Genomic DNA, 13,127 nt, shown 5'->3' with positions numbered 1-13,127 from the left:
AAAGAATAGTAATAAATCATACTAAATCCATGGAAATGTGTATTTTGGGTCAGTGGCATAATAATATTAATTTTTTAAATGACAAAAATTTGGAGTTTTTTTGTACATAGAAAAATCAATACCTTTTCTTTAATTTTTTGCAAAATACGATGGTCCTTTAAACTAGGTTCATCTTTCAGTCGTTACTTTGGGACTTGGGTCTCACTTAGTCAGATATCTTTACCTGATAAACAAGTAAACTCTACTTATATTTATAATAAAAAATAGTATTTTTATTTTTACATAAAAAACAATATTTTTTATAGATGACTCAAATATAATTGTTGTCTCATAAAATTGACACTGAAACAATCTCACATGAATTTTGGTGTTTATGAAATATTATTTTTTGGATCCCAATTTAATTCCATAAAAACTCATATAAAACTGTCTGACAGACTAGTTTTATGAGACGAATCTATAATTCAACCGATTTTGAAAATATTATATTTATGATAAAAATATTACTTTTCGTTTTAAATTGAATCGTGTTGACTCATTTCATAAAAATAGATCCGCGAAAACGTCTCAAAATAAACCTAATTATTCAATTTAGAATATGAGTTAATAAAACAATACTTCTTTTGAAATCCTTGCAAAAGTGCTATCATTTATTCATGAATAAAAAATCATCAAAAATAACAGTAGTGTGAATATATCACTAGGATTCATCATAAAATAATAAAAAAAGACTGAGTCAAAAATCAATATTAAATAATTTTTTCAATTAACATATCTTTTAATTAACATCAGGTCATAATTTGTCAGCTTTTAATTGAACCATTCAGAAATAGGCGACAAAAAAAATATTAATATAAAAATTCAAAATTTTATAATAAAATTAAGTTAACCCCAGCCCCTTTAAAATAAAGAGTACGAAAACCCGGCTCCTAAAATACAATTTTTCTAAAAAAATATTATTTGATAATTTGGCAAATTTATTCATTTAAGTAAACAAATATAAATATTCACATTTTAGGAAGAAATTCAAAAAATTCAATTTTGAAGCGTCCAAACATTATTTTAATCAACGATCATATTATTCCTTCTTGCCAAAGCCTCATTTGGTACAGTAACAAAACCTCTGCCAAATTGCTTCAAATTCAGATAGTACATGAAAAACGAAAACATTAACTGAGACACCCATTAAAATCAAAGTACGTTACTCCCACGCCAGATAAAACTCCACCCTTTATTATTTATACTACTATAAATCCTTGAGACTAGAAACATGACACTTGCAACACAAGGCAGTGTGGTTCAAGCTTCCAACCCACCTAAAAATTCACCGGTAGCTCCGGTAGTTCGGGGTGTACATACAGCTTTCGGCATACTTGACCAAGTCCGCAGGCCGAGGGAGTCTTGTTGCCAATCCTGGAAGGAGAAAAACAAACTTTTAAAAAAGAATTTTTAGAAGTCGAACGAGAGCTCGAATTCTAAGAAAAAAGCGGGTAGGTGCGAACCAAGGTCATATGCTTTAGCAGCTACATTAGCAGCAATGTGAGCTGATATCTTCCTTATACCGGAAAATGGAGGGTAAATCATTCCCTTGTCGTAATGTTCTTGTGTCACTTGACCAGCCAAAGCCTCAGCTGTTTCGAATAAAACAACACAGGGATTAGCAATAAAAAGGTTTATTCACTCATGCTTGTTTCCTTCTTATTGATGCTGACAATTTCAAACTATTGAGATTCGATTGTAGCGTTCTAGTTCACGGTTTTTTACTTACAAGCTGCCAAAAGCATGTCATCGTGCACACGAATGGCTCCAGATATGACCAACCCAAACCCGAGACCGGGGAATATGTATGCGTTGTTTGCCTTATTTCACAGAGAATAATAAGTTTGAGAATCGTTCATAATAAGAAGCAAATCGAACACGGTTCAGCAAACAGAAAAGAAATGAAACCTGGCCAGGTACAAAAGTTTTTCCATCATATTTCACAGGGTCAAATGGACTTCCGCTGGCGAAAATAGCACGACCCTTTAGAAAAAAACAAGGAACAAAAGATGGAGTTCTAGTTAAAATACTACATCGATGAGATTTACTGCCAGAATATCACCGCCTTCAAACTCAGCAAACCTCGGTCCATTCGTAAGCTTGTTCGGCAGTGCACTCAGCTTGTGAGGTTGGATTGGAAAGGGCCATTATGAGAGGTCTCTGAGGCATTAAAATCATATGCTAATATCAATTTTTTGATCAACATTTTTTTTTCAAGAGAAGAGAAAAAGTAGAACAATAATATACCTTATTGAAGGAGGCCATAGCCTCGACCACCTCCTTCGTAAATGTTTTTCCGACACCAGAAGTTCCAATTAAGGCTGTTGGCTTGATAGCCTAAAGTGAAGTTCAGGAGAAATTATCAGAGGAAAAATTGAGTCTCTGCATTGAAAAATGGCATCAAAGAATGAATTTACCAACCTTGACAGCATCTAAGAGATTGTTAATCGGTTCGTGCTCATGAGCCCACGGTTTCTTGAAATGTTGAAGAGATTCCTTACGAGAATTAACTATCAAACCCTACATGATCGTATACACACAAGCATGTCAATGCATGCAAAGAATTACCAGAAGGATATAATGATAGATTCAGATATCCTGTTGTCAGTAGGTGGTACCTTCGAGTCCACAAGCCAGATATTTTTGCGAGTTTCTTCCACAGACACACCATTAGCCTAAGTAACACAAAACACACCGAGGTCCAATAATTTCCTATTTTTACAGTCACCGTAATATTTCACCTCACTGTTTAAATAACTCGCTGACCTGTTTTGACATTTCAAGGGCTATAAGCTCTGCTATCCCGGTTCCAGCCTGCAATTGGAAAAGTTAACTTTAGCAGCTATGGACGATTTTTCTCTGTGAAGATTATAAATTTTAGTGGCGTAAGAAAATTGAATCTGAGTCTATATAATTACTTCTCCAGCACCAAAAAACAAGAACGTGTGATCAGCTAAGGTACCCCCAAGCAGCTCAAGTGATGCAACAAGCCCCGAAAGCACCACAGATGCTGTCCCCTGCAATAAAAGGGATCACAAATTTAATGTTATATAGAAATTTCAAAGCTGTTTCAACCAACAATTTGCGACATACCTGTATATCATCATTAAAGACCAAATGAGTAGTTCCATATCTCGCCAACAGCTCAAACGCATTGTGGTTGGCAAAATCTTCAAACTGCAATGATGTTAAGCACCAATATTAGAAAATTTGAAGGCGTGAAACAAATGTGAGTAACTAGTTTGGAGCAACAATCGTCGCCCTGCCTGATTGCTAATGCAACACGACAACTAATAGATGCTGTGAGTGCTACAGTAAAGTTTAAAAGATTAGGGTCGTGTTTGCTACCAGCTATAACTTTCGTTACAAAGCCAGATGCATTAGGGCTATGTTTGGTAGCCATGATAAAGGAATGATTATTTAATAATCATTCCTTTATCTCGCGTTTGGTTCGTTTTTTATTAATCTACAGGCCCTTGATTACGATTGAAAGCGCACACTATTCCTGTTATTTGTGTGATTAAATATCCCTCCTCAAAGGGGGTGATAATTGATATTTTTTGAATAGTGATCATGATAAGATTGTATATCGACCATAATACCCTTGAATTGTTTTTTTTCAATATAATATGAAAATTAAAATTAGTGAAAATTTAATAATTAATATAATATTTAAATTTTATTATATTTTTTATAAATTAATTTCATATATTTTTATTATTTTCAATCATTTTAAAGAAAATAAATTGTAATGCAAATCTATCTTAAATTAAATTTTTATAAATTTGTAATCTTGTTAATTAATTTTTTTATGAAATAAATATTTTTTCAATTCTAATTTATTTGTTTTAATGATTTAAATTAATTTTAATAAATGTAAATTATAATTATAAATATTTAATTATCTATCAAATTATTTTAAGAATATTTATAATTATTTTAAGAAAAAACAATAATATTGTAATTATTACTAAAACTTTATTTAACATTAAAATTCAAAATATTATTGCTATTTTAATTTAATTATTAAAGTAAATGCATATTTACAAATTTATTTCTAATAAATATATTTAAATTAATTTTAATAAATATAAATTATAATTATAAATATTTAATTATCTATCCAATTATTTTAATAATATATATTTAATTAACATTTGGGGCATTTTGGTCATTACAATAAAATTTACAAAATTAATCCATCATTTTAAAATCATATCAAACACCATGTTATTTATCCCACCATACTATTAATCCATATATCTCATTTTTTAATCACTCTAATTATTAATCATTTACTTATCCTATAACACGTACCAAACGGAGTCCAAAAGTATTAGCAATCACTAACCTGAACAAGAACCTTTTCACCATAGTTTTGCTTCACAGCACTCATGAACTCATGCAACAAGTCGAAATATTCCTGAAAAGATGTAAAGTATTAGCTTTCGACACGATACAAGTAGATGACAAAATTCAAAGCTCAACAGATATGCAGGAGTAACCTGTCCGGTTGCCCTTTTTTGCCTGAGCCCGATGTAGAACTCATCCTTTAAAAGCGTCTCATTGTTTGTCCCCACGTCGATTGTTACTGGTAGACACTACTCAAAAAAGCCAATTTTTTTTTCCAATCAGAACCAATTTCCGAACAATCAACAGAAGTAAATTTAATAGAGTACCGAGAATGGTTTCAAAATGTCATTTCCTGATGGTAATACTTACCGCCGAAGGTCTTACACCCCCAAGTGCTGTGTACAAAGCTAGTTTCCCCACCGGTATTCCCATTCCCTGTAACATAATACCAATAGTCCAATTAAAAACAACACACTTATCACACCACACCCTGATGTACTAATGTGAAAATACATCTCTAATAAGTTCCTGGTTAGCGTATATGAGTCCATCATATTACCTGGGAGCCAAGATCCCCGAGTCCCAAAATCCTTTCACCATCAGTCACAACAATTACTTGAATGGACCTCTCGGGCCAGTTCCTCAGAACTTCGAGAATTTTTCCCCTACACATATCAGTAACTTGAATTTCTAGCCAAAACTAGGTCATGCAAATTGTGTAGTAACGCTAAAATAAGGACATACTTCTCTTTTAAACTGATATATAAACCCTGAGGGCGTTTAAAAATACTCCCGTATTTTTGGCAAGCCTCACCCACAGTCGGTGTATAGACAACTGGGAGGAGTTCCTCTACATTATCAATGAGAAGCTTGTAAAACAACCTCTCGTTTCTCTCCTGTAAATCAAGAAAACTGAAAATTAAAGACGCAAAAATCATTGATGCAACAGTAATAAATTGGGCTTTTTTCCAAACTCAAATTACAACTATTATTCTACGGATTTTCCGGTTCTCGATTTGGTTACAGAAACGACTGTCATTACCGTAATCAAAGCAGTAGTGCTTGACGTTCTAATAAGCAATTAGGTATAACCAGAAGCTTACTTTCGTAAACTGATATTTTTTTTGCTATCCAAATGTTTTCAGTCATCTGAAACAAAAGTTCAGAAAATCCACAAGATTTATCATTACCTCAAGTTCCATCATGGCCACGTACTTGTGCAGAGGAACATCATACTGACGAATGCTATGCATGATCTTTTTTTCCTAGTATTGCCAAAGTTAAAGGGAACACGAAATGTTAAAATATGAAAAAACAAAAAACATAAATAAAATTGACATTAATTAATGCATTATGAACCTGAAGTTCTTGGGATGAAACAACAGGAGGAAGAAGACCGCGCAAGTAATGAGCATCTCTCTCTTTCTCCGTAAACGCGAGCCCCTTGTTGTGATGAGGGTCTCTCAGCAAACTATATCCACTGTTGCACATAATCGAGCAAAAAAGTCAAGATTCAGCATTACAATGTCGATGAATCAAGATTTCGTAATGTCCGATTGGTTTTCACCAAGTGGTCTGTGTGTGACATCACATGAATACGAATCATAGATCTGCAAGAAATGGTGACCGCCTACCTTATACACATGCCAAGTATGCTAAGTAATTTGATCAAATATACTCATTAAACAGAGCATTTGTTCATATAACATAGAAACCACCTAAAATTCGAAGTCCAAGAAAGTCGCTGCCAGAGTTCAGCTTAATTTTAATTTTTCCATTGATTGAAACTAAACAGCCAACAAGCACGCAGAGTATTGCATATGCAAATAGCGATCATCATCAAACAAAGTTTTGTGCGACATATTTTGATCTTTTAGAAGTTTTTCTGTCAGAAAGATTTCAAAATAATTATAAATTTGAAACTTCATAAGGGAATGTTAGCCAAAAAATATTCATACTAATTTCCTCAAAAGTAAATAAAAAAAGGCCAAGATCACAAGTCGTCGAAGATAATTAAAATTCATCCAAAGCTCAGATTCAAGAGCAACATAGAACCTCAATCATCTCGGATTTCACTTCAACAAACAACATATGCAGCTGATATTACAACAAAAAAATACGAATTAAACTTCCAAGATCAGAGGTAAATGACATAAAAAATACTAACTTCTTTCTTGGATCCTGAACATTTTCAAAATTCTGATTTTGATTATTCTAAAATTCAACTTCCCACTGAGATACACGGAATCAACTTTTCATTGTTAACTTGGATCAACCTGAATATTCGAATATTGATTCATTACTGAAAAAAGAGGAGTTTGATGGAAGAAGAGCGGTACCTAGCAACAGAGAATGTCCATGGAGTCACGAGCTGATCCTCAGTGGCTCGATCCTCACCGTACACATCCTCAACTCCTCCGCCAACCGTCGCCTTTGGACTTAAGTCCAGCACACTCTCCCCACCCCTCTTCTCCTTGAAAATATTCTCCATCCTTCTTCTCTGTTTCTCTCTCACACTACGTGCCTCCCGATATTATGTATATAAACCGATAACTCTTGACAGAAAAATAGAAATACACACACACACACATGTACGTATATATACGCGTGTATTGTGTCTTGAATCTTGATGAGAAAGTCAATAGTTACAATTTACCCGGGATTAGGTGTGTACAAATCCGACTTGTCACACGGTTCGATCCAATTAAAATAGATTCGGGTTTTGGAGGAAGTCGAGTCGGACCGATATCTTACCCCAAAAAATAAACGGGGTCGAGTAGGGTTTAAATCAATCCAAATAGCCTCGAAAATTTTAATTTTTTTAAATATATAATTAATAATTATTGACTATATTTTTATTATCGTATTTTTTTTAAAAAAATATTTATTATATATTTATATAATAAATGTTCATAATTTAATATTTATTTATATTTTTTATTTTTAAACAATTATTTATTTGATTTAATAAAGAGTAGGTCTCTTGTGAGACGGTCTCACGAATCTTTATCTGTGAGACGGGGTCAATCATACCGATATTCACAATAAAAAGTAATATTTTTAGCATAAAAAGTAATATTTTTTCATGGAATACCCAAATAAGATATATGTCTCACAAAATACGATTCGTGAGACCGTCTCACACAAATTTTGCCTTTAATAAATGTATTTTAGTTTTCTAACATTAGATTTTCAAATTTAAATTATATATGAGACAGATCTTTTTATTATTATGTGTTTAAATTAAAATATTTTTTTTTATTTTATTTAATTTATATAAAAAATTAAAATCGAGTTGAGACGAATTAGTCAAGTTTGAGTTCAGAACGTAAGTTTTCGAGTTCTTTCGAATTTGGATCCGATAGAGTAATTTTTAAATATAACCTGATTCACTCGAATCGACACCAATATGGTAAGAGTGAGTCATAGAGATCGAGACGCGTATTCACATAGGAAACAATATGGCAGAATTATTATGGAGGGGCCCGAAAAGGGTAATGTCTAGAAGATGCCGTGCCATCGTAGAATTATTCTTTTAATTATTTATCAGAAAACTACAGTTTTTTGACGTCACATCACCCACCATCGACGTGGGGAAACGGGTGTCGGTTTCGGACCAGGTGCAGATTTGCATGACATTTATTGAAGATTTTATTTATTTTTTCACAAAAAAGGTCAAAAAAGTACATGGATATTCTTGAAATTTGCATCAAATATTCTTGAAATTTGCATCAAATTTTACGTAAGTGAACCGTACTGGTCAAATACATATCGGGGATTTAATAACTGGGCAATGAGTTCATCTTGAATATGAGAATTAACTCAAAATATCAATTTCATAAGTAAGAACTGACAAAGATCGACTGGTTAAAAATTATGTTAGCGACCCACATAAATTCCATGTCGTGTTTCTTTTTCCCACTTTTCTATACGGAAAAAATCATTTTGGTTGAACTCAAATTAATCTGAAGTCATCCTCTATTTATTTATATAATCAACCTAACTAGCGGACCTAAAAGACTTTTTTCTAATAAAATAAAATACTGGAGCTAGATCGATTCAATCTTTTCCCAGTGCTAATGCTCCTACTCCTTTGGGTTGGTGCCAGAGAATGTGACTTGGAAGTTGAAGCTTGCCCAATAGCACCTCTCTAAAAGCCAGAAGTCCTTTCAAGCTAATCATTCAAATTCAAATAAGAAAGTGTAGCAATACGATCGTTCACTTGACAAATAAATCTGAACTTTTCCGATCGACCAAGAAAATTCAATGTAATGTAATGTAAATAAAGAAATGTATCAATATGAATATGAATAAAATAGAAGATAAATTAGGTAGTAGAACCCTATAAGTCCTCCCCCAGACGAAACCCCAATGGCCAATAGGTAATATCTAAATATGGTTATTATAAATTTTAAATTAATGCTTGATGAATTGTGCGGAACTTTATGCATTAATAAATTTGTTAATTGACATACCTTTGTGGGTTTTTTTAAAAAATATTATAAATTAATAAATTTATTGTAAAAATGTAGCAAATTGTAAAGTTTTGTAAAACTAGTACAATCCGGGACTTACTGTCCCGGATTCATATATATATATATATACACAAAATAAGGAAAAGAAAGTGAGGGCACGGATTTTAAAAAAATAAATAAAATAGATATCGGCGACGGTTTGGAAAAACCGTCGCTATTGGCGACGGTTAAAACAACAACCGTCGCTATTTGCGACGGTTTAATCAAAAACTGTCGCTAAATCAAATCCGTGAAACTCTGCCACGCACCCTAAAGTGTTTTCTTTTCTAATATAAATGCGGATATTCTTTCCATCATCGTCGAAAATAATTGTTCCTCATATTCATTCTCACAATTTATTTCTTTCATTCGATTTATATGTGCAAAATCCATCTTTTCTACTTCGATCATATATTAATATTATTTTTTGATTTTATCGTCCATTTCATTTGAAGAGATACGAAGAGTTAATGGTTAATTTCGTTGATAATATTATAATTATATATTAAGAAGTAATTTTTTGTGTAAATTTTTTATAATACTTGTCATTTATTTCAGATATTAGCATCGTCCGACGATGCTAATATCTGAAATAAATGACATATATTATAAAAAAAATTACACAAAAAATTACTTCTTAATATATAATTATAATATTATCAACGAAATTAAACATTACATCTTCGTATCTCTTCAAATGAAATTGACAATAAAATCAACAAATAATATTAATATATGATCGAAGTAGAAAAGATGGATTTTGCACATATAAATCGGATGAAAAAAATAAGTTGCGAGAATGAATACGAGGAACAATTATTTTTGACAATGGAAAGACTACCCCATTTGTAGGAAGAAAACACACACGACTTCTTAGAATTCGTGATAGGATTTCACGGATTTGTCTTAGCGACGATTTTTGGTTTTTGGCGACGGTTTTTTTTTTTTTAAATTCGTGCCCCCACTATCTTTTCCTTTTTAAAAAAAAAATAAAAAATATGAATCCGGGATAGTAAGTTCCGGATCGTACTAGTTTTACAAAAATTTACGATTTACCACATTTTTACAATAAATTTATTAATTTATAATATTTTTTAAAAAAACCCTAACTTTGTGGGGTTAATGGATATTGTAATACGCGTCTGTTTAAAAACTGCTGCACACTGGCGATGATGCAGATACACTGCACGTAACTACAGACTGGAAAGTATTTTAAATACAATTATATCTTTATAAAAATAAAATATTATTTTATTGAAATATAAAAGATATAGGGAGGTAGACAAAAAATTGAAGTTTAAGACTAAAATAATATATTAAAAATTTTAGGGATGACAAACGTAAATTTTAAAGAGAGGAAAGTAAAATAATTACATCTAACATCTTATTCTATATAAAAAATATTGAAGCATGTGTCTTGTGAGACGGTCTCACGAATCTTTATATGTGAGACGGGTCAACTCTACTTATATTCACAATAAAAAGTAATATTCTTAGCATAAAAAGTAATATTTTTTCGTGAATGATCCAAATAAAAGATCTGTTTCACAAAATACTACCCGTGAGACCGTTTCACACAAGTTTTTGCCAAAAAATCGATAAAAAACGACCGCACCCACCGCACCTCTTTGTTTCCGTCTCTAACCAGAACACAACATTGTAGGAGAACCCCCTCAATAAGTTAGAAAATATATATAAATATGTTTATTGATGTTTTTGAAAAAATGAAATTTTTTGAGGAAGATGAAGAACCATTGCCTTATTAATCAACTTTTGGGTTTAATTATCATACCGTTGGTTTATATTTTATTGAATAACTAATTTTCTCATGATTTGAATTTTTGAGGATGAACTTACTTTTTTCCAACGCAATTTGTTTGAAAAGTAGAGACATGTTTTGTGTTCGTTGGAAATGAAAGTTCAAAAGTTGTAAGGTGTAGGAACTAGTGTTTTTTTAAGCTGGTAAGTGTTTCTTACAATTATATTTGTGTCAAATCTGTGATTTTGATGTCAAAACGAGCTATAATTATCAATTTATTTATTGACTGAGTGATTTTTTAAAATTTTTTAAAAATATATTATGTATTCAAGAAACATATGAAAATTGATTTAATTTGATTTCATTAACTTTTGTTTAGGTTTTCCATGTGTTGCCATATATGGGGTGAATTTTGGACAAGATAATGGAGAAAGATGACAGAAATTATTCAGAAGAAAGGAAAGAATGTGAAGGGTCCGAAGCATGGGTGTCACGGAGAATATTATGACATAAATAAATGCTGTGGAGCTGTTGGAGTCTGAGAATAACGAAGACACAGGTGGAAAGCTATATTAATTTTATCATTTATAATATTTATATATATATATATAGCTGTCAAAATATATTTTAATATTTGTAACTACTGTTGTTTTGTTTTTTTTTTTATTATTTTAATGTAAAGGAAATTCCATGATCAAAATAGCATGTCTACTCACATGAACATCTTTTGTCAAGGATAACGGAATTGCATTATGATAAACTAGATTCTTTTCGACCGATATTTACAATAAAAAATATTATTTTTAATATAAAAAATATTAAAATTGGAACTTGGACCCAACTCAAGTCCAAAAACTAGTTCAAAGAGGGAGGATTGTCCAAACCCATATATACAACTCCCAGGTTATTTATCCAACCAATGTGGGACAATTTACACACCTCTCTCACGCCCAGAAATGAATATTTGGAACGTGGAGTTTACAAATGATCCAATTATGGGCAGAACGGGTGGCCTAATTATAGGCATTCCAACACATAACGGTGAAACACTGGCTCTGATACCATATTAAGATTGAAACTTGTACCTAATTCAACCCCAAAAGCTAGCTCACGGGGGAAGAATTGCCCAAGCCCATATATACAACTCCCATGTTATTTATCCAACCGATGTGAGACAATTAACAAAAAGTAATATTTTTTCATGGATGACCCAAATAAGAGATTCATCTCACAAAATACGATCCGTGAGACCGTCTCACACAAATTTTTATCAAGTTGATCAGCATGTTGGTTGGAGCAGCGGATTCTAATTTCCTCAGCAATGGATTCATTGGTTCTTCCAAAGAAAGAGAAACGGAAAAATGTATAGCCCGACTGCCTGAATAACGATAAGCGCATCTAATTCAACAATCCAATTCATGTGTGAGGACTGTGTTGTTAAAACGCGCAAAAAACCGTCGATTAAATGTGAAACGTGTGGAAAAGACTCCGTTTTTGTCCAAAAACAAGAAAAAAGTCGTTGACCATATTAAACCAATAAAAAGCATAAAAAAAGTTTTTTAGATGAAATTTTAAGTTGATTTTTTTATAAAAATTTAATCATAAATTTAATTTTAAATAATTAGTATTTTATAATGTAAAATTTTAAACAAAATAAAAACGCTTAAAATCATCGAAATTTTTTTTGTCCTTAACTCTTTTTTTATTTACGACTAAGAGATAATACTTGACCCAATAACGATTAAAAAAAGTTTTATTTCACATAATTTGTGATTTCGAGAATTGTATATTTGATAACTTGAAAATTATGCATTTATTTTTAAAATTTGTATGATTATATATTATTTAATCTATTAATTACTTGATATAATCAAAATTATAATAAAAACTAGAAACATTTGTTCACGCTTAATTTCTTATTAAGCTTGCTTAAATTTGTAAAGTGCTTGAGATAGAAAACATGTCTGAAAATATCGGAGCTAAAACGAAACGCACCTGTTGTAATTTTGATAATATCGAATGTTTCAGTACGTTGGGATGTCGGGAATTGTTGGGCCGCCTTAACATATGGAAAAGGAATTTGGGCCGAGCCCAAATAACTCAGATCAGATACAATGAAACTTTAATTCCAAAACTCATAATTAATAAATTGAAATAATAAAAAATATTAAATAGTTCATCTGTTACTATTGCAAAAAATGACATTTGGTAGAAATAAATATAGAATTAATTGCCAAATTAAATTAGTTTAATAAATTATTGTAATGCAATTAAAACTTTCACTCATTTTTAAATAAATAAATAATTAATAAAAAAAATTAAAGAATTGATTTCTTATCCGCCTCGTGTAAAATTTCAATAATGCCTGTTCAATCATGCTTCAGCCGCTGGATAAGTACGACGATTCATATATCTATGAGTGGTGTGGAGCCTATCGATCAAGCTGTTGGAACATGCGAATT

At 31.5% G+C, this 13,127-nt stretch overlaps 1 protein-coding gene across 1 annotated transcript; it reads right to left on the bottom strand.

Moving 5' to 3' along the window:
• Positions 1 to 1,057: 1,057 nt before the first annotated feature.
• LOC142545615 (NADP-dependent malic enzyme) lies at positions 1,058 to 6,947 on the bottom strand. Its single transcript, XM_075652886.1, has 20 exons — positions 6,732 to 6,947; positions 5,752 to 5,872; positions 5,583 to 5,657; positions 5,137 to 5,288; positions 4,952 to 5,057; positions 4,762 to 4,827; positions 4,545 to 4,640; positions 4,391 to 4,462; positions 3,133 to 3,216; positions 2,958 to 3,056; positions 2,806 to 2,853; positions 2,658 to 2,714; positions 2,461 to 2,559; positions 2,287 to 2,376; positions 2,122 to 2,199; positions 1,948 to 2,022; positions 1,769 to 1,859; positions 1,503 to 1,631; positions 1,280 to 1,413; positions 1,058 to 1,218 (listed from the first exon to the last, which is right to left on the bottom strand). The coding sequence occupies exons 1-19, from the start codon at positions 6,881 to 6,883 to the stop codon at positions 1,325 to 1,327; spliced, it is 1,779 nt and encodes a 592-aa protein (XP_075509001.1). The 5' UTR covers positions 6,884 to 6,947; the 3' UTR covers positions 1,058 to 1,218; positions 1,280 to 1,324.
• Positions 6,948 to 13,127: the final 6,180 nt, after the last annotated feature.

This window comes from Primulina tabacum, chromosome 5, assembly GCF_025594145.1.
Source record: "Primulina tabacum isolate GXHZ01 chromosome 5, ASM2559414v2, whole genome shotgun sequence".
Classification (NCBI taxonomy): domain Eukaryota; kingdom Viridiplantae; phylum Streptophyta; class Magnoliopsida; order Lamiales; family Gesneriaceae; genus Primulina; species Primulina tabacum.
The sequence above is the reverse complement of the archived record's forward strand: the minus strand, read 5'-3'. Positions and strand labels throughout refer to the sequence as shown.